We start from the raw sequence: 26819 nt of genomic DNA, 5'->3' as shown, positions 1-26819 counted from the left end.
TAGATAAACAATAGTCACAGTAAATTCTGACCCACTCACCCAAAATCTGTTCCCTTGGTATCCAGCCCTCGACGTTGATGAGGTCCATCCAGTGCGCCGCTATGTCCAGCATGATCTCAGGAGACCAGCGACCAATCAGCAGGCCGTGGAAACCCTCGTCCCAGAGGAAGCCTCGGGGAAAGAATGACCTGGATAAAAGTGAAAATGATGACAGTCATGTTCTGAACAAATAACTTATATCTCTTGACCTAAGCTAATGGTTGAAGATACGAACCTAAGTCGATCTTCAGCTAGCTGATAATAGAATGAAACATACTTCATAATAAGTTTAATATATTATATAATATATTAAAAATGGGTTGCCTAAATAAATCCTGGACTGACTATTTTTAATCCTGGATTGACTCGGGTTCGGATCTTAGACCATAATATGTGTAAAGATCAACAAAAAGTGACTCGGGTTCGGATCTTAGACCATAATATGTGCAAAGATCAACAAAAAGCCCAAAATGAAGGGTATATTCGTATACATTTGCTAACTCTTAGATGTTAGTCGGCCATACTATTTTTGGATTTTAACAATTTCTGTCCTAAACATTTTTGAATATCATATCAAAAATTGACCGCTCCAGCGGGATTCGAGCCCGCGTCTCCGACTGACCGTGTCGGCGCTCTAGCCAATTAAGCTATGGAACGATGTACCCGCTAGAGCGAAATTTTTGATATGATGATTTTTATTTTCGGTTTAAGCGAACCGTGGCGCCGTCTATAGTGAGTTCTTTACAGAGACCCGTAACTATTCAAAGTTTCATATTACAATGAAAATCTTTGACAGGAGACGACACCATGCTATTCTAAATATATTAAGAATCCCTAATGTGTGGGTAACACAAAAATGAAATTGTACAATTTCTGTCCTTTTCGGATTGTATATGAGTGAACAGTTTGAGATTGTCCGCGTAGAGAAGACATTCAGCATACCTAAGAACCGCCAGTAAGTCATTTTCCATAAGCAGGAAAAATAGAGGACTCAATATAGAACCTTGACTTACCCCTTACCATGTTTGGTACGGAGAGGATTCATAAATGCTTAGTCTAACATAACGTTGACTATTGCGTAAAAACAGTCAAAATCTCAATCTCTCAATCTCACAAGGTCAGTTGCAAAAACCATAACATGTTCCGAGATTTCAAGATGGATGCGCCACATCTGAAGCTTTGTTTTTAGATCTCTAGCAGTCATTCGGTGCTGTCCGTGGGTTTTTAGACTTCTTAATAAAGGCATGGGGTACATCTTTATTTTGGCCTTTACAGGCCAACAGACAGTAATACAAGTATCATAATCAACAACAGGAACTCCAAATTTGTAAGATTTATAATTGTCTTTGGGTTTCAGCTCCTCTGCGGTACATGTTCCACTTGGACAAAGTTAGCGTAGACACTACCTAATCTCATCAGTGGCTGACTCAGTGTTCCTAAGGTGAGGATACTTACGAGGCTCCACTGCTCTAAGAGACGTTACAGCGGGTTCAGCAGTACCACAATTAGGGTTGCATGAGAAATGTTTTTTCTTTCACGGAGATTACTTACGGGGCCCCGTGGCGCCCCACTAAGACGACGAGGGCACTGCTGGTTTTTAGTGGGTAGTCCGGCATCGCCCCTACCGCCGGAAGCCCCACACTCCCGCTGCCTAGCTCGGCGGCGGACAGACATTTTCCAGCGTAAAAAAAAATTGCTCTTTTTTGACCTAATTCCACTTCGTACTCTCATACAACGGAGATAGATCAGAAGTTCTTGCCTTTTGATCATCACCAATAACAAACTTTTAGGTTTAGCTATAACGTTAGAGCTAGTTGGGGTTGAGCTAGTTGGATTTACTTTCCGGGGCGAGGTGGCGAATGCTAACGCGACCCCATCTCGCCCCACCCAGGCGGATGACTGCTCACACGTGGTGGTTTTTTAGTCAGTAGGAGTCTGACATAACCCTCTGGCGCCTCCGCGCTGGATGTATTTCCCCCTCCATGATGGATTTTCCCCACGTAAAAAAAAAAATTTGGATTTACATTGGTGGGAATGGGTGTTACAGGCGTTTTTGTAACTTTATGTCTCTTGTTTTCAAAAGTAAGTGCTCTATTTAAAAAGGGGTTGTCTTTGAATGGACAAACAATTCCTGACGTTTTACATGGTCAGTTACAGAACTGAGAACAGAATTTTTCACCTTAGAAATATAGCACTTGAGCCAGTAATCAATGTGTTAGTCACTTGGTATATCAGTTTCCAGTCAAAAGATGCACCTGGCTCAAATATTAAATAATTAATACTATTATATTTTCTTTGTTATTACTAAATACCAACCCGCCTGCCCAGCGTGGTGACTATGGGCAACACAGATGAGTTATTGAGTTACGAGAACTTGTGGAGGCCTAAGTCCAGCAGTGGATTGCGATAGGCTGCAGTGATTACTAACCTGCTAGGCACAGCTGTATACAGCGGCGCCCTCCAGTATGGAACTGGCTCCTTGGTGTATTGTGATTGCACTCGACTCGCCCCGTAGAAGTAACCGATACCGCCGATCATGTTCGACATAGCCGCTTTGGCTATTGACACGTCTTCGTCTGAGTAACTGGAAAAGATTATATCCACATATAATATAGTACGAAATTTACATTGCATTGCATTCAGCCTGTAACATCCCAGTGTTGGGCATAGGCCTCTTTCTCCATGTAGGAGGAGGATGGAGTTTAATCCGCCACGCTACTCCACTGCGGCTTGGTGGATATGTTCCCTACTATGAGTAACGATTGCCATCAGGTATTTATCTCCGACGCACGGTTGGGAGACACACAAGGATAATGTAGTAGTGTAAGTTAAGATGTATGCTATATAATGAATTGTTTGATGCAATAAAAATTAGTCTTGCTCCAACCTTTTAACTGAGGTAGGGCACAGCAGGAATTTCCTGCTCAAAATATGGAGCAGCCCGACTGGGGTAGTACCTCGACCTTACAGAAGATCACAGCTAAATAATACTGTTTTCAAGCAGTATTGTGTTCCTGTTGGTGAGTAAGGTGACCAGAGCTCCTGGGGGATTGGGGATGGGGTCGGCAACATAGCAATGCTTCTGGTGTTGAAGGTGTCTATAAGCTACGGTAATCGCTTACCATCAGGTGAGCCGTACGCTTGTTTGCCGACATAGTGACATAAAAAAAAAAAAGCTTTGTTTAATTCACTAGACCGATAACTCCCACCGTACATGGTGACCCTGCCGAAGGAATTCGCTCGGTAACGCGATGCGCCTCCCCTAAACATCCAAAACCGGAAAGAAATATTTGTACAATTCAAATATCAATACCGAGCGGGAATTTAAGCCGTAAACGGTCAAAGCCGGGTGTTTTAGGCGACTACTTGCACCATTACACCAGAGAGGTTGAGCGTTGAAATCATACATACTGGGCAATTATCCATTTTAATAAAAGTAAAATTACTAAATGAACTAAAACAACCTTTGATTATTGCTTAAGACTTACCCTCTCTCTTTCAACTTGAACTCCTGTTCAAACCTGTCATCGAAGCCCTTCTTGAGACCCTCAAGGGCCTTCGTGTATTCCTCGCCTTTTAGGGGCGGAGTAGGCAGATCTTCTGTCGTGTAAACAACGTCCATGACAAAGGGCGTCTCTAGCAGCATTTGTATAGGGACAAAGTTGATTCCCTTTTCCTGAGGAATTGTATTCTGTTAAAACCTTGAATTTGAATGTTATCCTGTTTGTTACCCTTCAGCCCGTAATATCCCACTGCTGGGCATAGGCCTCTTTCCCCATGTAGGAGAAGCACAAACACCCAGACCACGACAAACACCTGTATGGCCAATACAACTGTTTGTCATGTGTGGGGATCGAACCCGCAACCGCCAGCGCAACAGCCACAACCCAGTGCTGTGACCGTTACCTCGACCTCACAGAAGATCACGGCTAAATAATACTGCTTTCAAGCAGTGTTGTGTTCCTGTTGGTGAGTAAGGTGACCAGAGTTCCTGGGGGGATTGGGGATGGGGTCAGCAATGCGCTTGCGATGCTTCTGGTGTTGCAGGCGTCTACAGATAGGCTACCAAGCTCGTGTTTCGTTTGTGTATTACCGGAACCCTGACACAGATTTTTTCCATTAAGGCCTGTTGATTGTGAGACGTTTATTGTTTATTTATTCACATACAAGCTGAACCCTGCGCGCGTTGCTAAGCTTTTTTTGGTTGTACCAACTCAGAAACCTTAGTAGTTTCATGAAAAACACTTTGCATGATCATGACATGATCAAATGCACAGTTTACGATTCTATAAAGGACACACAGACAAACATTCATTTATATATATATATATATATATATATATATATATTATATACAGAGTGGGGATGACAATACGACAAAAATTGATAACACAGGTAATACTAGTTTATAGGAGTATTTCAAAACCATCAAAAAAGTTCTAACGTCAAAATCAAAAAAAATGATTTTTTCAAACAAACTAAATAAGAAAAATATAATAAAATTATACTACAACATGTGTGACTATAGGTTCACTGACCTGTCATGACGCGCGGTGACACAACGAACTACTACGAACTAGGTACGTTGGTTTGTTTGGTCGGTCATAGTAGGTTACTAAATTTTTAAATTCTATCTAAAATAATTATCTTCTTATAATTTAATTCATTAATTTTGACATGATGTCGCCATTAGTGGCCATATTTTTTAATTTATTAAAAGGTCTAATAATTCTATTTTTTAACTCATCAACTGTATTTACGTCTGTTGAGTACAAGTCGTTTGTTACAAAACTTCACAGAAAATGCGGAATTAAGCATTGATCTTCCCGTATCCTCTGAAAAGCATTTGAAATAGTGCGGCCATCGGTTGGACAAATACGGGTGTTCCCATATCTCTCCCGGTACTTCTGTATTGCTAAATTAGCCTTGCCGTGGCATTCTCCGTAAACAAAAATCATGTACTCCGAAGCTGTGTAATTATAACGTGGCATTGTAAATAAAATAAAAACTATTCTTACTATTAACACTAGCGCCTAATTTCGCACAATTCACCTAATAACTATTAAACTAGGCATTTATTCTACGTTAATGTTCTTGTCACTATAAAAATAAAGCGTTAAAATATCGCACAATCACTCCAAGTCTTTCGAGATAATCCAATAATTAATTAAAACGAACAAAACTCGTGCGCATATGTAGAAAATTGACAAATCAACGCGTATGACATCAAGAAACATGAGTACCTAAATAAACGGCACAGAGACCACTGGCCGCTTGTCGCGTACGCGGCAACTCAGGGAAAAACTAAAAACATGTTATAACATGTTTTGTTTACGCTAGCCTACGCACCAGGGCTGACAGATGTACGATTTTAATCGATACTATTTTTTTTTTAATTTTTACTCATGTACGATCGCTAGACTAAAATCATACGCAAAATGTACGATTTTGAAGCATTTCATAATTAAAGAAACATCATTCACCGGCAAGCTTGAATTTCGTTAATTTCCCTTACTTGAATGAACCTACCATTTTTATATGAATGAGGACTCTTTGAAAAATCATATAAAGGCTGTATTTGTTTGCTTTCTAATGAAACTTATAATTTATCTTGTGGTAATAATTGCGACTTGAAAAAAAATACATTTTGAAATAAAAAACAATTTGAAAATTATAAAACACTGGCTCAATTTGCTTTAAATTTGTTATGTTTTCCCCATTACAGTGCAATCTGTAATGTGAACGAGAATTCAGCGAAGTTAATTTAATCAGAACAAAACTTAGAAACAGTTTATCCAATGATTAAGGGTTTAAGGGCACATTATTAGCCTAGCAATTAATAAGAAGAAACGAAAATGATACGAATTTTAAGCCAACAAATTCTTTTGTTAAAAAATATGACCACAGAAAATTTTGTATGAGTGTGACAAATTTTTCTAGCAGCCCTGGCACAGCCAGTTGTCCTTTACACCGTTAGACGTTCTCAGGGTCATTGCAACACACGTGCCACGTTGATTGTTTTTTTCAGCTGTTGCAAGATTTAATATTTTAATGTAATAACATGGTATTTTATTATTAATAATTGTTGTTATTGTTATTTGTTGTCTTTATCGCATTTGTTGGACTGCTCGAGCAAAAGTTTCGCGAATATTTTGATCTTGAAATAAATATAGTCAATGAAATACTTAAATTTATTAAATATTGTTGATATGCCATGTGTGCTCCCCGTGATATTACCTACTTGCAAAAACTATGTTAGATTCAGAATTTAGATTTTCAGAATTTAAAATTTAAGCATTAAAAGAAACAATAAATTTTTAAAAAACAAAAATTATAAAAAGAAAATTATTAGAATCATACTGAATATTAAAACTATTTAATACATGTTTTTAATATGTCTTAACACAACACTGACCTACCAAAATAGATAACAATTTTGCACGTTTTTAAATTACGCGTACGCGTAATATTATGTTTGTACCGATCGCGCTCAAAGGGTCGTTAACCTGCGGGTGACCGTTTATTAATGTTATACAACACGTAGTAATTGTAAAAAATGAAAAATCATATTTTTTGACTAAACTACTGGATGTATTTTATTGATTTTTTGTGTGTGGGCTTGGAATATCATTACATATACGATGTCAAAGTTATTGTCGTATTGTCATCCCCACCCTGTATATATATATATATATATATATATATATATATATATATATATATATATATATATATATATATATATATATATATATATATATATATATATATATAGATTATTACATAATGAAACTGTAAAAGGTCTCATTAGTACATCTATGCTAATATTATAAAATGGAATTTTTTGATTTCTTTGTTTCTTTGTAATGGATAAATGTATTGGGGCCGATTATGAAAACGCCACTAGTATACTTCGTTCTTACTAAGTGACATAGGTTTATATTTAAACGAGAAAAAAGAAAGAGACACAAAACGTGTAATACACACGAGCGAAGCCTCGACACGAAGCTAGTTGGAAAATGTTTTAAAAAAGTTTGAACTACCTAAATACCAACATTATATCGCTGGCCCCGGGCAATAAAGCGGTATACGCCGGTTACACCCTTTTTAATGTTATTTAATTTTTGGCTTCTCTGAGTATCAATCTATCACTCTTATTTTTTTCAGTTTTTTTTTATTAATATTTCGTTAGAATAAATGACAATAACCGTTTTATTGCATGGATAATTCTCTTACGACTAAGCTATGTATTATTGCATTACTCTAAGAAAAATAACACAAAAAACCGGTGAACATCTTTACAGTAATTGTTAATGATCTTGCAATTAAAATAGTATCATCTATGAATTGTATTATAAATTTTTTTAATTATTTCATTAAAAAATTATACGATTTGTTTTTAAAAAATTATTTTTAAAAGCTTAAATTGGTAAAAAAAATAGCTTTTATTTGACATATTGAACGTCTGTTTTGGATCACTGTACACTGCACTATAAACAAATTAGCTTCTTTTATTTCTCCTGTAAAATTTGATTTTTGATATTACCGCTTTATTGCCCGGGGACAGCGATATATTGAATCGAAATTGTCGGAAAGAGCGAGACAAAAATACAATAGTGAAAGAAATCGCATATACAGCTAATAAGGAGTCTTCCATTAACCGTGTCATGATTTTTAGTAACTACCCTCCCCCCACCCAACTTTCTTAGCAACTTTTGACCCCCTAGCCTCTTCTGGTGGTATGTGGTGAGCTTTTAGACTCCCCCTTCCTCCCTCTTACTCAAAAATCACACGTATTTTATCGAACTAAGTATATAGACCCCTAAATATAATGAAATTGAAATCACCTTATCCTTCAGTTCATCATCAGAACCGAGGACAGTCAGCCTTCCGAAGTGAGGGTTTCTCTCCACCTTCAGTAGAGAGTAGAACTTCTCCTTGAGGAGTTGGAGACCTGGCGAGTGGGCTTCGGAGTATGATGTGTGGATAAGCTTGCCTGGAATATATAAATTAAGCGTCACGTTATTTTTCTGCGACGGAACTAAACTACTTAGCCGATTTTAATCAAATTTGCACACCGTGTGCAGTTTGATCCAACTTGAAAGATAAGCTATATTTTATTTTGATTTATGCAATTATTATATTAAAAAAAAAAATAAAGCGGCACGAAGGTCGCTATGTCAGCTAGTTACTTTTCCTTTTTAACCGACTTCCAAAAAAGGAGGAGGTTCTCAATTCGACTGAATATATTTTTTTTTTTTTATGTATGTTACTTCAGAACTTTTGATTAGGTGGAGCGATTTCGACAAATTTTCTTTTAATCGAAAGGTGGTGTGTGTCAATTGGTCCCATTTAAATTTATTTGAGATCTAACAATTATTTTTTTGAGTTATATCTAATAATGCGTTTTTACTTGACGCTTTTTTCGTCGACCTAGGTTGTATTATACCGCATAACTTTCTACTGGATGTACCGATTTTGATAATTCTTTTTTTGTTGGAAAGGGGATATCCCTAGTTTGGTACCATGATAAGGAAACCAGGATCTGATGATAGGATCCTAGAGAAATCGAGGGAAACTCTCGAAAATCCGTAATAACTTTTTACTGGGTGTACCGATTTTGATAATTCTTTTTTTGTTGAAAAGGGAATATCCCTAGTTTGGTACCATGATAAGGAAACCAGGATCTGATGATGGGATCCTAGAGAAATCGAGGGAAACTCTCGAAAATCCGTAATAACTTTTTACTGGGTGTACCGAATTTGATAATTTTTAATTTAATCGAAAGCTGATGTTTATCATGTGGTCACATATAAATTTTATCGAGATATGAAAACTACTTTTTGAGTAATCTTTGATAACGCGTAGTTACTTGACTATTTTTTCGTCGATCTACGTTGTATTACTCATCGATGTAATTGAAGTCGGTTTTTTTTCGTTTGCGAGCAAACACAATTATGATCGTTTTTATTTTTAACCCGGTGTCGATGTAGCGGCAACAGAACATCGCCGATGTGGTCGGCTATGTTTAACCTATGAACGATATTCAATTTTATATCTATAACTAGCTGACCCTGCAAACGTTTTTTTTTTGCCCCCCCTATAACTTAGGGGTATGAAAAATTGATGTTGACCCTATTCTCAGACCTACCCGATATGCACACAAAATTTCACAAAATCATTCCAGCCTTTTCGGTGTATGGTAATTAATATTGTGACACGAGAAGTTTATATAGACTAGCCCATTGGCGCAGTTTGTAGTGGCCCCGCTGTCTGTTCGGCGTGTTGCGTGTTCGATTAACGCCTGAGTCTGGGTGTAATATAATATTTTTATTTATATATGTATTATTTCTATGTATATTTATCAAAAAATATATATATTTATAACAGTTGGCTGTTACCTGTAACACAAGCATTAAACTACTTACCATAGGAACAGACGACCGTGTGTGTGTATGTTATATGATATTTATTTATTATTTATATATAAGATAGTACTTTATATTAGGGAATCAGGCAATTATAACCATTATAATTTATGCAAAATACTCTGTTTACTATAAAGTTATAATCATTGAAAATTTAATTTGAAACGATCTTATCTGAGTATCACTTCGATGGCTCCTAATTATACTGAGTCAACTGACAACTTTTGACTATTTCATTTTTTTAAGATAATAACATTTAATTCATTTCCTATCTACCTATGTAACAAAAAAATAAAGTTATTAGAAGAAGAGTTGACTCAGTATACTTAGGAGCCATCGACTTGATGTACCAGGGCATCATATTTTTAAGGATATCTAACCCTAAATCACTGTTACTTTGCCTTACAAACTTTCGATACTTTTTTTTATATTTTTTTGCATGTGCCAAAGCAAATTATTGGAAACAACTAATACACTAAAACCTCGATAGTAAAAAACTCCTAGATTTAAAAGTGTAAGTACTGGCCCTTTATTACTTTAATAAATATTTATATTCTACTAAAATTTTTCGGAATTTCACATGCACATGTTCACAATATTAACTGTTACGTAAGCAATCAATCAATATAATAGCATTCCCTTAAAACTGAACTTGCGGCTAATCAGAAACAACTTTATTCAAATACTCTTTGAAAGCATTTACGAATTGGCATTTTACAAATTAAATTTTTAAAGTGATTATTATTATTTTTGTAAAAGTAAAGCCATCACCGATTCGAAATGTAAATTCTACAGAGAAGAATCGGCAAGAAACGTCGCTAATACTAATAATTAAAATTTTAATTTGTAAAATGGCGATTCGAAGATGCTTTTGACGCCTATTTAAATAAAATTATTTTTAGCCGACTTCAAAAAAGGGTGAGGTTACTCAATTCGACAATATATATATATATAATGTATGTTCGGGGATAACAACAACAAATTTTAATAATTCTTTTTTTTTTTTTTTTTTGGAAAGGAGATATTCCAAGGGTGGTACCATGACAAGGAAACCAGGATCTTATGAGGGAATCCCAGATAAACCGAGGGGAACCCTCCGAAAGTCGTAGTGACGACTAGTGTGTTTGTTAATTTTTTTCGTCTACTTACATTGTATTACTTGTCGATGTAATTGCAGTCGGTTTTTTTTTTCGTTTGCGAGCAAACACAATTATTGATTTTGATTTTGAGGACAATAGCTAACGGATCAAAAATATTTAATAACCATCCTTTAAACATGAATATACTTTATAAATTTATGATAGAAGTTTGTTAAATGAATCCTAAAATTCATATTACACATTCCTTCTGGTACATTCGGGAAGAAATAGAAACTATGGACGTATGTCCATAAACCCTATCATAAACCCTTATAATTGCTTGTGCTGTGTGGCAACGGCACTAAAGAATTTAGCCACCCCCTCTCTTCCCGTGGGTGTCGTAAGAGGCGACTAAGGGATAACAAGGTTCCACAACCACCTTGGAACTTAAGAAGCCGACCGATGGCGGGATAACCATCCAACTGCTGGCTTTGAAATACACAGGCCGAAGACGCGCAGCAGCGTCTTCGGTGCGACAAAGCCAGTACTGCGGTCACCAACCCGCCTGCCCAGCGTGGTGACTATGGGCAAAACACATGAGTTCACGTTATTTTTGGCGTAAACTTGTGGAGGCCTATGTTCAGCTGTGGGCTGTATAGGCTGTAATGATGAAACCCTTATAATATATCATCCCTAATATAAGCCCTGAATAACTTAAAATCTCTATTTTCCCTTGGATTTTAACATAACGATGTTCTAACGAACTAAAAAAAAACCGTTCGTAGCTGCACACAAGTTTCGGATACCGATACATAAGTTTCGGATAATTTCAGACAGATGTCGTGTCTAAGAAATATTTTATGACATGTGTTTTTTGTTTTATTCATTGCCATTGTCCATTCAAGCCGTCGTCTTTTGTATTATTATTATTTTCCTTTTAGTGCGTAGTTTTGAAGTATTGTGGTAGCATCTACCTCAGGGTTGTCAAAGATACAGCCCGCGGGATGTTTCTGGGCCCGGGGCGGATCAATACGGCCTGCGATCGCAATGTCTCACAAAAAGAAGAATCATGACTTCACTCGATTCCTCTACGCAAGAATTTAATATGTATAATATATAATTCAGTACATGTTTTTTTAATCTGGCCCGCCTACACATTCTAAATTTAATATATAGCCCTCTGCGAAATTGATTTTGACACCCCTGATCTTCCTGATGGTAAACGGTTACCGTATCCTATAGACACTGCAACACTAGAAGCATCGAAAGCGCGTAGTCATGTACCTATGACAGAATTGTTCCTTTTCCACGCGGACGAAGTCGCGGGCAGGAGCTAGTTACTAATAATTATAATCTCAATTTGAATAATATGCTGTCATAACGCTGTCTTCGACGTTTAATAAAACATATTACAATTAATATTTTCATATTGCAAGCCATTTAAAGAATTACTGTACAAAATAAAGAATAATCCATAATGAACCGTTACCTATAGCCCCACGATGTTGACACGTTATAATCAACCAATCTATCTCTGTCACGCTCGTATGAAACGATGTGTGCGAAAGAGACATAACGATTTCTAAGGACAAGTACGCAGTGACGTCACGTCACGCGCAGACACATTTCGTAGCTGTATTTTAAAAAAAAAAGTCTACCTGTGCCAAAGTCACACGGTACTCTCACACAATTGTGTTTGTTTTCGCAGTAATTTTACTTTCTACTTTACCTTTACCATCTGTTGTAAAAAAAAAATATAATAAAAAAAATAAAAATACTATGGCAGGTAGGCCCAAATAGACATTTGAGTCAATTACAAATTCAAATTTCATTAATTTTCATTAATTAATTATATTTAAAAAGTGAAGTTGGAAAGTGAAGTTAGCATCGAGTCGGAACGTAATTTCGACACCAACAATTTATACTACGCCAACTCGAATTTTCGATAAGTTGGTTTTTTAAATGCAAACTTAATAAAATATGTTTTTATATGTAATAACAAAATTGTGAAATTGCAATGAATAAATTAACTATTAAAGATACCAAATTTCAAATAAGTTTCTTAATTAATATAAAAGGTATCACGTTTTCCCTTTTATAAGCCTCTATTGTAAAGTTCAATTTTATGAGTTAGCTTAGTCGATTTGTGCTAAGAAGAATAGGCGAGGAACTTCGCAACCACTCATAAAAAAAAACCGGCCAACGGCGAGTCGATCTCGCGCACTGAGGGTCCCGTACAAAAATTATTAAAAATATTTGTATAATATGATGTAACTAAAAATTTCTGCTTTTCGCAATTTTTCCTTTATTTGTGCTATAGGACGTTGCTTCATACGAATTCATATATTCATCATAAGATTCTGAGTTCACGGGAAGTTTAACCTTGGTTAACCCTGTAGTTTTTCATTTCCATGCGAGTATCGAAAATTTACAGCATAAGTTTTTTTTTTTTATACCACTAGGTCGACAAACAAGCGTACGGCTCACCTGATGGTAAGAGATTACCGTAGCTTATAGGCGTTGCCGACCCAATCCCTAATCTCCAGGAGCTCTGGTCACCTTACTCACCAACAAGAACACAATACTGCTTGAAAACAGTATTATTTAGCTGTGATCTTCTATAAGGTCGAGGAAATTCCTGCTGTGCCCTACCTCAGTTAAATAAGTGGCTGTATCTTTTGATTGCGTTGGCTTAGAAGTTTGTTTTTTTCACAGCTCTAAGGGACAGTCAACTTGAGTATTCGATATGAATTTCAGCTTGATGCATCTACGCATCCCTGATAAAAAGGGTCTTGACAGACAGACAAACGGATAAAGTGATTCTATAACGGTTCCGTTTTTCCCTTTTGACGTAAGGACCTCTAAAAATTAGTCATTTAAAATTAGTTAAAACAAGATAGCGGCCAAACACGCTTGGGGTTCACATTCAGTTACCACCTAGCGGACAAGATGGACGTCGTGCTGTCTTGCGAACCCGGTCTGAATATCGCGTCGCGAAGCCACGCGAACGTGAAAGTTTAAATGCAAATATAATATACTAACTGACGTGACATGTGTCTTGTCTCGTCGATTAGTTATCGTTAGACAAGGGAAATAATAATCGGTAAGTTTTTTTTAAATATTAACTGCAATTTTCCTAATTTTTCGAAAAAAAAATTTCACCTAATAGGCTATTTGACGATGTGAAAAATAAAGTGTAAATTGGTGTTATCAGTATATATTATAAGTTTAAAAATGATTATTCATTAATATTAGTTGGACAAAATAATCAATTAATTTACAAATCAATAAATACAAATTCATTTTTTAAGCGTATGTCACGTGACACAGAACGTTCCTGATTGGTCGGGTTTATGATGACGCCATTTGCCTGTAACCGCATTTACCTGCTTGTTGTGTTTATATGCTTTCGAATTTGTTTTAAAACAATATCCTATTTTATCCATTGTTTTTGTGTGATTTATTTGCAATATTACACAAATTCTGTCAGCTTTATCATCATTATCATCATTACAGCCTATACAGTCCACTGCTGGACATAGGTCTCCATAAGTTTACGCCAAAAATAACGTGAACTCATGTGTTTTGCCCATAGTCACCACGCTGGGCAGACGGGTACTGTGTGGCTACGGTACTAAAGAACCCCACCCCCTCTCTTCCCGTGGGTGTCGTAAGAGGCGACTAAGGGATAACACAGTTCCACTACCACATTGGAACTTAAAAAGCCGACCGGTGGCGGGATAACCATCCAACTGCTAGCTTTGAAATACACAGGCCGAAGACGGGCAGCAGCGTCTTCGGTGCGACAAAGCCAGCACTGCGGTCAGCTTTATCATGGACAACGATTTTGTAAAAGCAGACAGCAGAAACCTGCCCCAAGTCGACGCAATCATGGTCGGATTCTTTTTCAAAAATAATTCCGATTTCTTTGCTTCGGAACTAAATAATTGTGTTTGCTCGCAAACGAAAAAAAACCGACTCCAATTATATCGATAAGTTGTAGTAGTAGTGTGTCGTACAACGTAAGTAGACAAATAAATTAACAAACGCACTAGTCGTCACTACGATTTTCGAGGGTTTTCCTCGATTTCTCTGGGATTACATCATCAGATTATAGTTTCCTTATCGTGGTACCACACTTGGGATATCTCCTTTCCAACAAAAAAAGAATTATCAAAATCAGTTATCGGTTATCAAAACAGCAAAGTATAATGACAGTTCAGCGGTAATTTAAATTTTATCATAAAAAAGTAAAATAATGATGAACATCACCGCAAGCGATAATTTTTATAGGTTATATTTTAAACGATGATAGAATCTTTTTATAAAATTTTGATTGACTTGGTGTCAGGAATAAAAAATAAAAAAACGTTTTTTTTTTTTTAATTTTTTCACCGAATGGAATAGTTTTATTTAAAACTCCCAAATATAAAATAATTAACACAAACAGTCTAAAATTATCTTTAAGGTCAGAAAAAGTACTATTTAATTTAATTTTTTTTTTCAAGCATATTAATATAATTATGTTCATGTGGTATGTGGGTGTGTTTATGTATTAAATGAACTAAAAAATAGCAGTCAACAGGGATTCCAATATACATCATTGGCTTTTTTATGATTAAGTGCAAAGTATTCTGCATACATTTCATTTTTTAACATCTTCATTTGTCCATGTAATGCTCGTACTGGATTCAGACACCTTTGATGGAGTAGCTGTAAGTCAGGAAGGATCTTGTTGTAAAGGATTTTCTTTACATAAAGATACATCACTCTCTGATTTTTCATCATCCACGAAGTTGATCCTTTTCTTTATATTATTAGCACCAGATGCAGATGGCTTTTTTGGCAAAAGCATAAATTCATTTACAATGGAGAAGTATAACTATACAAAACAGTAGTATTGAGAGGAGAAATAGCTGTATCTTGTTAGGGACTTAGTTTGCACTCTCTTGCTTCTCTTACGCATTTTATTTATAAAATGACACTGGACTGATTTTTCAACTATTACAACAGGTTCTGTTAACATACTTTTCTCACATTTTTGGGATAATTCTGAAATAAAAAAGGATTAATTAATTTATAAATTATTTAGAAATTATATGATATTACTGTCTTAGTTAACTGGAATAAAACTCTGGAAGCGTAGAAATAATTTCAGTATGCTGTAGAGACTAAGTTTGCATACTTTTTGTACAAGCTTCGATTGCAGTAGCAGTAGGCTCATCGTTGTTTATTATAGGTTGTTCAATATCTTCACTTTATTTAACAAGTTCCATTCTTTGCCGTTTGACAAATGCAGATGCGATTCTTTTAATGCGATCTGGTTGGCAATGATATTTAGAAGGCAAAACTTCATCTTTAAAAAATTATTTTCTGGCTGAAACCCATTTTGTACTGGTAGTAATTAGCCATGTCATTTTCCATACAAACAAATAAGTTTGTCAGGACCTTTAAGTGTAATACTTTTTGAAATCGTAAGTCTGTAGTTACAATTTGTAATTAATATTATGGAAAACAGCAATATTGTACCAGTGAAGTGAGTTGCACAAGACATTCTGTTAAAAACATTAGTGGTATTATAACTTCAAATCAATACAAATTATTTACATTCAGAATGTAATAAATTATTAAAAATATATAAATATTACGTTTACTTACATCGAAACGGTCTTCCCAGGCGAAAATATTTGTACTATTCGCTATGTAATGATCCCTCCGAGAAAGTTGCAACCACTTTCGGCACTTTGACATTCTTTGGAACACTTACGAATAGTTTTTTATGGAGTATTTATCGACGTATTCGTACATTTTGGAACTGCACACCATTTGTAACTTATTTTATTACATAAATCACTATTATAATAACACTTTCGATCAAAGAGATCGAGATCAAACTACAGGCAAGTGACGTCACCGACCCCGTTGCAGCGCCATATTGTCAAAATAGCGTATTGGCGAGATATTTAAATGTTGTACTTTTCGTTTGATATTTTTCAGCAAATATGTACAAGAATTAAAAAAAAAGCTATTACTGGGTTTTTTAATATCTACTTAATAAGATAAAATGGATTTTGAAAACCAGTCAAATAGCCTATTGACACACAGTGTATATGATAAATAGAATATTTACGGAGTATTTTTTTTTATATTAAGCTTGTCGGAAACAAGCGTACGGCTCACCTTATGGTAAGCGATAACCGTAGCTCATAGACGCGTGCGACACCAGAAGCATCGCAAGCGCGTTGCCGACCCTCACTCCAATTCCCCCAGGAGCTCTAGTCACCTTACTCACTAACAGGAACACAACACTTGAAAGCAGTATTACTTAGCTGTGTACCTGTAAGGTCAAGGTACTACTACCCCGGTCAGGCAGGTCCATTTTGAGCAGGAAATTTCCTTCTGTGCCCTACCTCGGTTAAAGTATGTTCAAATAAGATGTACCAGGACATCATAAAACAGAAGATCTCAAATGAATAAGGCACCAGATTCACTTTAAAGTTCTCTAGTTCTGGATTGCGGCCCCAAAAATTTTATTCATGCAAGTGTTTTTTAACTTCAGGGTACCAGGGCACCATAGAAAAGAAGATCTCACCTGAATAGGGCACTAGGTGCACCTTAAAGTTGCCCAGAGATGGAGTATGTCCCCGAATGGCCCCATGCTCAGCCCAGAGCAACGAATGCTCATCTGGCCCCATCGACTCGTCCAAGGCTGCGTACCAGATCAACACAATCGGCGTGTTGTCTTTACCCTGGATATAAAAGACATTTAGACATGGTAAGCGATAAGATTAAAATATAAATATTTATATATTATCTACACATTATATAGGCGGTTGCGGGTTCGATCCCCGCACATGACAAAAACATTTGTATTGGCCATACAGGTGTTTGCCGTGATCTGGGTGTTTGTGCAGACCTTGTGGGTCTCCCCACCGTGCCTCGGAGAGCACGTTAAGCCGTCGGTCCCGGTTGTTATCATGTACACCTGATAGCGATCGTTACTCATAGTAGGGAATATAACCCACATTGGAGCAGCGTGGTGGATTAAGCTCTGATCCTTCTCCTTCATGGGGCCTATGCCTATGCCCAGTAGTGGGATATTACAGGCTGAAGCATAAGATAATATTTATATGATACTAGCTGTATTCTATGGTTTCACTTGTTAATTTGAAGTAAAAAATAGCATTTAGCCTTTCTCGGTAAATAGAAATTCGAACCAGACACCTGAATATAACGTCTTCACATAATTAAACAAAATCCAACTTCATAATATTATGTATATGTTGTGGACTATGTCTGTAATAAAATAAATAAATAAAATATTACTATTAATGTTGATTAAAACAATCATTAAGTTTTTATTCTCGTCTTCAATGAAAATAAGAATCCAACAACAAGCGTACAATTCGCCTGGTGGTAAGCGATTACCGTAGCTTATAGGCATCTGCAACACCAGAAGCATCGCATTTTGCCAATCCTAACCGCCAGCGCAAGTCGCAATCTAGCGCCGTTACCGCTATGAAAAATTATAATTGATATTTGTATAACGTGTCGTAAAAAATTATAATTGATATTCGTATTTGTATGAATAATTGTGTCTAATCGGGGTGTCTGTCCTTGTTTGGGTTTCCCTACCAATCCTCAAAGAGATCCACTAACCCTCAGCGGAGCACAGTGGTGGATCTTCATCCTATCCTTCTCCTATACGGAGAAATAGGCACATGCCCAGCAGTGGAATATTAAAGGCCAAATAAGAAAGGCTACGGTGACCGCTTACCATAAAACAGACCGTATACTTGTTTACCAATATATCGATATAAAAAAAAGTTAATCAAAATCTTACCGAAACAGTGATATTAATACGAGCAGTCCAATGTCCACCGTATTCCCCTCCAGGGGTTGTAATAAAGGAGGTGTGGATATCATGAGGTGGGTCGGACACAAGCTGTTCCCCGAAGTTGACACCGTCATGCCTCAGCCATCCGTATGTCGGCAGATCGTCACTCTGTTCGCACCAGTGTCTGGAATATAAAAACATGATATTTATATTAATAGGATATTTTCTATCATCATCATCATCATTCTAGCCTATTGCAGGCCACTGCTGGACATAGGCCTCCGCAAGTTCGCGCCAAAAATTCGTGCACCCATGTGTGTTGCCCATAGTCACCACGCTGGGCAGGCGGGTTGGTGACCGCAGGGCTGGCTTTGTAGCACCTAAGACGCTGCTGCCCGTCTTCGGCCTGTGTGTTTCAAAGCCAGCGGTTAGATAGTTATCCCGCCATCGGTCGGCTTCATAAGTTCCAAGGTGGTAGTGGAACCTTGTTATCCCTTAGTCGCCTCTTACGACACCCACGGGAAGAGAGGGGGTGGCTATATTCTTTGGTGCTGTAGCCACACAGCATATACTTCTATATTATATATATATATATATATATATATATATATATATATATATATATATATATATATATTTTTTTTTTCTATGTAACACAGCAAGTAATATCTTCTTCAATATCTAGAGCAGCTTAACTAGGGAAATTTAGTGCTACCACTAGGGGGCAATTAGTGCTCCCGGTCTACCACAATACAGCTTTTTGCACATATATTTAACCGACAACAAAGGAGAGAGTTCTCAATTCACCTGTATTTTCCTTGTGTTATAATAACTTTTTACTATTCACCGATTTTGATACAATTATCATAATTAAATCATTCTATCACTGACTTATCAACATGACACCATAGCAATAGCGGACTCGTAACACTCTCGTCTCTAGAAGGAACGAAAGTATGTACACATAAATTCGGGGAAATGCAAAATCATTTTATTATTTTATACTTTATTGTACACCACAAATATATTACAAACAAAGCATAAAGATTACAGGCAGTGAAGTACAATGGGCGGACTTATGGCTAATTAGCCATTTCTTCCAGACAAACCATGAAGAAAAATTGTAATTTTTTTAATTCTAGTAGGCTTCAAAAGCACTTGTAATCATCATTAGATTGTAAATTGAAGTCGGGTTATTTTTTTATTTTATTTTTTTGTTTGAGATCAAACATCAATTATCTGTTTAAATTCCTTAATATTATTTTCTTTTATCAATGTCAGGATATAAGTGCATAGGACACAATAGTATTACTTAATGGACTTAACTCAGTATATATTTATGGGTTGTCTGGAAGAAATGGCTACTTAGCCATAAGTCCGCCCATTGTACTTCACTGTCTGTAATCTTTATGCTTTGTTTGTAATATATTTCTGGTGTACAATAAAGTATAAAATAAAAATAAATAAATAATATTTAGTTAGAATCAAAGAGCTTAGACTGAGCCAAGAAGAGGCTTTGCTGGAAATTTTCAGCGATTGATTGGCTCTCGATGATAACAGTAAGAGTATCGGGTAGTTCCAGCCAAACGGGTGGCTTATTGTTTTCGAACAGATTGCCATAATGCAGAAAATACATAAAAAAAAAGAATCAAAGTAACATTCTGCACAAAATCTAGAGAAGTCCGACCAGGGAGCCATAACCTTATAGAAGACAGACAACCAGACACAGTCATATAATAGTACTGCGGTTGTTATCATAAATACCCCATAGCAATCTTTAGTCATAGTGGGGAGCATATCCGACAGACCACAGTGGAGCAGCGTGGTGGAATTATCTCCAATCCTTCTCCTACGTGGAGAAAGAGGCCTATGCCCAACAGTGGGATGTTCAAGTTGTATCATGATCATGATTTGAAAATTCACGAGATAGGACTACATCTGTTGAGTTATCATTACAGCCTATACAGTCCACTGCTGGACATAGGCCTCCACAAGTTCACGCCAAAAATAACGTGAAATCGTGTGTTTTGCCCATAGTCACCACGCTGGGCAGGCGGGTTGGTGACCGCAGTACTAGCTTTGTCGCACCGAAAACGCTGCTGCCCGTCTTCGGCGTGTGCATTTCAAAGCCAGCAGTTGGATGGTTATCCCGCCATCGGTCGGCTTTTAAGTTCCAAGGTGGTAGCGGAACTGTGTTATCCCTTAGTCGCCTCTTACGACACCCACGGGAAGAGAGGGGGTGGCTATATTCTTTAGTACCGTAGCCACACAGTACGATATCTGTTGAGTCAGCTAGTAAATAAATACAAATCCGGCTGATATATAGGCAAGTTTCTTACCTAATCCCCTTATGAGCTGCTGCAGCCAACTCATACCACATAATACCAAACACAGGTGACCGTGGCTCTCGACTCTTGAGACCAAAGTACACTCCGGGACGGTATGTACCCCAGTACCTCTCTGGCACTGCGAGTCCTGACTCTTGTACTACCTGAAAGATACAATTACAAACAGTATTAATTTTACATAGTTATGTAAAATTTATATTTCAAAAAGAATTATCACATCGCTGCAGTACTTGCTTTAGTAATGTAGTTTGAAACAACTTTAATAATACTTCAATATATATTTTTAACCAGCTTCAATAAAAGGAGGAAGTTCTCAATAAAATTGATTTTTTTTTTTTGTGTTACTCGTCATTTTTTACTGAGTGGACCGATTTCGATGATCCTTTTTTAATTGAAAGGTGACGTTTGTCATGTGCTCTCGTTTAATATTAATCGAGATTTCGATAGGTACTTTTTAAGTTATTTATAATAGCGCGTATTTACTTGACTATTTTTCGTCTACTTACATTGTATTACTCGTCGATGTAATTGAAGTCGGTTTTTTTGTTTTCGATCAAACACAATTATTATTTACTAGCTGTGCCACGAGATTTCACATGCGTTCATTTGAAAAAAAAGTCTATATCATTTCTCGATAAATGGGCTATCTAACACTGTAAGAATTTTTCAAATTGGCCCAGTCATTTCTGAGATTAGCGCGTTCAAATAGAACAAATAAACAAACTCTTCAGCTTTATTATATTAGAAGTTTTCACTGATAAATCTATGGGAAATGGTGTTAAGGAAAAAGGAGATAAGTACATATATTTGAACTTTTCACAATGTGCAATAAATAAGAAAGCAACTCATGTGATTTGTTAGAAAATTGTACTATATTTAATGTTCAATATATTAGTTACTTAGCATCTTTTTGCCATGAGACATATTCATATTTTTAATCAATACATGCAAAGATCTCATTTTTCAAAGTTTTATTTATTGACTTAACTATTTATAACCATCATCACAGCAGCCTTGCGCAGTCCACTACTGGAAATAGGCATCCACAAGTTCACGCCAGAATCGGCGTGAACTCATGTGGTTTGCCCATAGTCACCACGCTGGGCAGGCGGGTTGGTGACCGCAGGGCTGGCTTTGTCGCACCGAAGACGCTCGGGTTTATAAGTTTCAAGGTGGTACTGGAACTGTGTTATCCCTTAGTCGCCATATACGACACCCACGGGAAGAGAAGGGGTGGCTATATTCTTTAATGCTGTAACCACACAGCATTAACGATTTATATTTGAATTGAATTATCTCCTTTTCCAGAATCAAAACAATAGTGTAGTTTGCAAAACAATTTGGAGCAAAATAATAAAAATTTGAGGAAAATAAGAAAATATAAAAAATTCAAAACTATTACAACATGATATTAATAATTTGACGACGATACATTTGATGACGCGTTGGCGCAATGGTCACAGGACTGTGGCTGTTGCACTGGCGGTTGCGGGTTCGATCCCTCCATTTGGCAAACATTTCGTCCATGACTATTAAAAACGTCAGATGTGAAAAACAGCAACTTTACAGGAGAGCGGTTCAAAGTGTAAATTGCGTGTATCTTTTTACTTATTTTAACCAGAATCATGAAATTTTAAAGTAATGCTGTACAGCTATTTATGTTTGATATTATTACTAGCCAGTATTTAATGTGTAAATATGAGAAAAGTCACTTGTTACATTTTTAATGGGTTAAGACTAATAGGTACTGATTTGTCAGAAGTACCACAACTAAATAATATAGGCATAAAATAAAAAAATTCTCTTCAGCTGATGATAGACTTGGTTATTTGGGAACGTTTTATGAAATATATAAAAATAATTCCGATTTTCGGCCAATTTCTATTCTTCCATTTCTGTCAAAAGTCTTTGAACGTCTTATTTATCAACAAATGACTCCTTTCCTTTCTAGACACAACCTTCTTAATCCTTTTCAGTCTGGTTTCCGCCGTGGTCATAGTACGGCTACTGCTTTAATTAAAATAACGGACGACATCAGAGCTGGTATGGACAATCAACTTGTCACGGTGCTAACATTACTAGACTTCAGTAATGCTTTTAATACTGTTGATTTTGACATACTACTTGCCGTACTTCGTTCTCTGAACATGTCTGCTGAGGTGACTGACTGGTTCCAATCTTACTTGTGTGGTCGTCAGCAACGCATACATGTTGAGGGATACTCCTCTAATTATTATACAATTAATGCTGGCGTGCCGCAAGGTGGCGTGTTGTCCCCTGTATTATTTTCTCTTTTTATTTCTTCTGTCACTAAGCACATTAACTCTCTCTACCATTTGTATGCGGATGACCTCCAAATCTACTCGCAAACTTCTCTTAGTGATCTGCCTAAATGTATTAATTTACTGAATGAGGATCTTATGAATATACAAAATTGGAGTAAATCATTTGGTTTAAAAATCAATCCTTTAAAGACGCAAGTTATTGTCATTGGTAGCCAGAAATTAATATCACGCATTATCTGGTCACAGGTCCCGTCAGTGATTGTTGACGAAATACGTATACCGATAAGCGATCAAGTGAAAAATCTTGGTATTATTTTTGACAAACACCTATCTTGGATACACCAAATAAACTTTATAAGCAAAAAACTGTTTGCAGCAATTGGGTCTCTGAGAAGGTTAAGCAACTTTCTTCCCATTCCCACTAAGGTTATGCTTGCACAGACTCTCCTTTTACCGATTCTTGACTATGCTGATACTAGTTTTGTTAATTTAAATGAGGAACAATTAAATAAACTGGAGCGCTTACAAAATCTCTGTATTCGGTTCATATTTGGTTTACGTAAATATGACCATGTTTCAGAATTTCGCAAACAGCTCAAGTGGCTACCTATCCGACTTCGCAGGAATACTCACATTCTGTCTCTCCTTTACTCAATTCTATTTAATCCTCTAACACCTTCCTATCTAAAAAATCGCTTCGAATTTCTTAGTGATACTCACGAAAGATCTCTCCGCTCTGATAATAACCTCATCCTAAAGATTCCATATCATTCTTCAACCTTTTACTCTAAATCTTTCACTGTTGAAGCCTGTCGTCTCTGGAATTCGTTGCCGCTAACTATAAGACGAGCTCAAACATTGGAATCATTCAAGAGGCTAACTAAGGCAATGTACTTGTCATCGTAATATTATTTTATTTTTATTTTTTACTTATTTATTCGTTTATCAATTTATTTTTTTCTCTGTGTATGTATTCTTCTTTGTTATCAAAATATTATGTGTTTTTGTAGGTATTTGTGTACGTGTATATGTGTGTATTTGTGTAGGTGTATTTGTAGGTATATGTATGTATATGTGTATGTATGAATATATATAATATATACTTATGTTTACGTGTATATGTGTGTATTTGTGTAGGTGTATTTGTAGGCATATGTATGTATATGTGTATGTATGAATACATATAATATATACTTATGTTTATGACTGATAGCACTTATTTTGCGCCCATATCCCCAATAACAATCAATTCTAGTCCTCTGCCCAAAGGTTGCCTGGAAGAAATCGCTGCTTTAGCGATAAGGCCGCCTGTTGCAACTAATGCAAATTTATTATTTATTTTTTTACCTAATTAAACTTATTTTACTTTTGTGTTGGTGTGCTAAAGTGTATATAAATAAATAAATAAATAAATAATGCGATTTTGCAGTTCCGACGATGTTTATAGTCACTAGCGATTTGTATTGGCCATAGAGATGTTTGCCGTGGTCTGGGCGTTTGTGCTTGTGTATTGTGTGTGTTTCCGGACCCCGACACAGGAGATAATCCTATGGGATATCCGTTGAGTATGAAGCGTTTATTTATTTATAATAATAACTTTGGTTGGCTAATCCAAAATTTATAAAAGGCTAGTATGTAATAAAAAAGACAAAAAAAATCCATCAAGTTCCGCCATACACTCCTCTTGTATACTTATCGAGCAGCTGAAAGGGTCGATGCTTTGATGCTTGTGTTTTAGTATTGATTATAAAAGCTTTAGTGTATAAAGGTACGTTTTTTTGTACTTTTGCTTAACAAGAGGAGTATCAAACAAGTATCTGTGGTGTGAATGTAGCCGTATATAAGTTAGAAAGGCTACATAATCTAACAGTTAAGTAAGCAGTAAAATGTCACATTATTACTAATCTCAGCAGAAAGGTATCAAATCGACACCAACAATTTATACCACACCAAATCGAATTTTTGATATGTTGGTTTTTTTAATGTGAACTTGATAAAATGTGCTTTGAAATTGCAATGAATAAATTAACTATTAAAGATACCAAATTTCAAATAAGTTTCTTAATTAATATAAAAGGTATCACGTTTTCCCTTTTATAAGCCTCTATTGTAAAGTACACTTTTATGAGTTAGCTTAGTATAAATTGTTAGTGACGAAAAAAATATTTTTTTCTTGACTTAATTTGTGAATAGTACTGACATAATACTTAGCAAAAAATAAATATTTAAACAGATGTAAATTTTTTTGTTTAATATTAATAATTTCTTTTTATCAATTTTTAATACAATAAATATGGCAATGTGTGCTAGCACTTATAGTTTGAGCACTTAGCACAAGATAGTTTGTACGGCAACTTTAAAAATATTACTACATTAATTTTTTATTATTACTATTGTCTTGTCAGTCTATCAAGTATAGTCCTATCAAGTATTAACTGAGGTAGGGCACAGCAGGAATTTCCTGCTCAAAATATGGAGCAGCCCGACTGGGGTAGCACCTCGACCTTACAGAAGATCATAGCTAAATAATACTGTTTTCAAGCAGTATTGTGTTCCTGTTGGTGAGTAAGGTGACCAGAGCTACTGGGGGATTGGGGATTGGGTCGGTAACGCGCTTGCGATGCTTCTGGTGTTGCTGGCGTCTATAAGTTACGGTAATCGCTTACCATCAGGTGAGCCGTACGCTTGTTTGCCGACCTAGTGACAAAAAAAATCTTACAATTTGTTTTCTTTCCAGTTATCAGTGGAAAATAGAAGTGGTATTCATTTTTTTTTAAATATCCTATAACATACACTTTTGTGTGTTTCTATCCTAAGCAACTTAATACTTGCATTACAGATAACAGCCGACTGTTATAGCAATTTTTTTGTTTGATAAATATACATGGAAATAATACATATATAAATACATATATTACATCCAGACTCAAGCGGGAATTAAACCTACAACCCGCGGAGTTGAAAGCAAGGCCTCTACAAACTGTGCCAACAGTCTAGTCATATATTTAGTCTACTAGTATGCAATACTAATAATGTACTGTTGTAATAGCCCAATAAAAAGAAAAAAAAAAATAGCAAAACCCTTTCAACAACAGCTATAAATTATTTCGAAACTTATGAATACAGTTAAGGGTGTTACATTCAAACGATATTAGGAATACAGCTTAACTGTTTTATTAAACAATACACATTTAGAATACAATGAATTTCTCATTTATAAAAGACAAAACAAACAGTATACAATGGCTTTTTGCAACTGCTTTTTCATACCTTTTCCTCGTCGAGCGGCGTGTTTACTCTCGTCTCCAGGTAGCCCAAAGTGCCCACGTAAACAGCTATAACAAAGCACATCACTCCAACACCAGTCTTCCATATAGATAACAGGTGAAACGTCCGGCTAGCGATGGAACTCTCGCTCGCACCCGAACTCGAACTAGATTCGTTATTATTTCCATGTCTATACTGAACGGTCGTCTTTCTGTGCTTAACCATTATGCTGAACCATTAAACTAGGAATTTGTATTCAAATTCTGTTGTAAAGTTGTAATGCCGTGTACGCTGTACGGCGTTCGCTATAAGCAAACGTCAATAACTGTTGTTGTTGTTTTAAAATTTATCCCCAATAGGGAAAGGCAAAGGACTATAATCCATACAGCCTAGTCTGAATTTGTAAGTTTCGTTCTGATATATCAAAAGGCCGGAGCCAAGTCTGAAGTAACTTTATTGTTCTTCTGATTCGATGACTGGTAGAGTAAGGCCGAAACCAAGTCTGAAATTTCATATTTTCGTCTACTCTTCTTTGT

General features: G+C 36.2%; 1 protein-coding gene across 1 annotated transcript in view; it reads right to left on the bottom strand.

The window, feature by feature from the left end:
• Positions 1 to 26602, bottom strand: part of LOC123667090 (mannosyl-oligosaccharide glucosidase) — a 37927-nt gene extending 11325 nt beyond the window's left edge. The window contains exons 1-8 of the mRNA XM_045601079.1: positions 26287 to 26602; positions 20723 to 20874; positions 18390 to 18567; positions 17139 to 17295; positions 7887 to 8035; positions 3528 to 3715; positions 2468 to 2623; positions 40 to 188 (exon numbers count right to left, since the gene is read on the bottom strand). Coding sequence (XP_045457035.1) covers positions 40 to 188; positions 2468 to 2623; positions 3528 to 3715; positions 7887 to 8035; positions 17139 to 17295; positions 18390 to 18567; positions 20723 to 20874; positions 26287 to 26508 — 1351 coding nt within the window. The 5' untranslated portion in view covers positions 26509 to 26602. The remainder of the gene's footprint in view (positions 1 to 39; positions 189 to 2467; positions 2624 to 3527; positions 3716 to 7886; positions 8036 to 17138; positions 17296 to 18389; positions 18568 to 20722; positions 20875 to 26286) is intronic.
• Between the last annotated feature and the right edge of the window lie 217 nt (positions 26603 to 26819).

The sequence above is a fragment of the Melitaea cinxia genome, chromosome 27 (assembly GCF_905220565.1).
Source record: "Melitaea cinxia chromosome 27, ilMelCinx1.1, whole genome shotgun sequence".
NCBI lineage: Eukaryota > Metazoa > Arthropoda > Insecta > Lepidoptera > Nymphalidae > Melitaea > Melitaea cinxia.
This window is presented reverse-complemented; position numbering and strand designations above follow the sequence as displayed.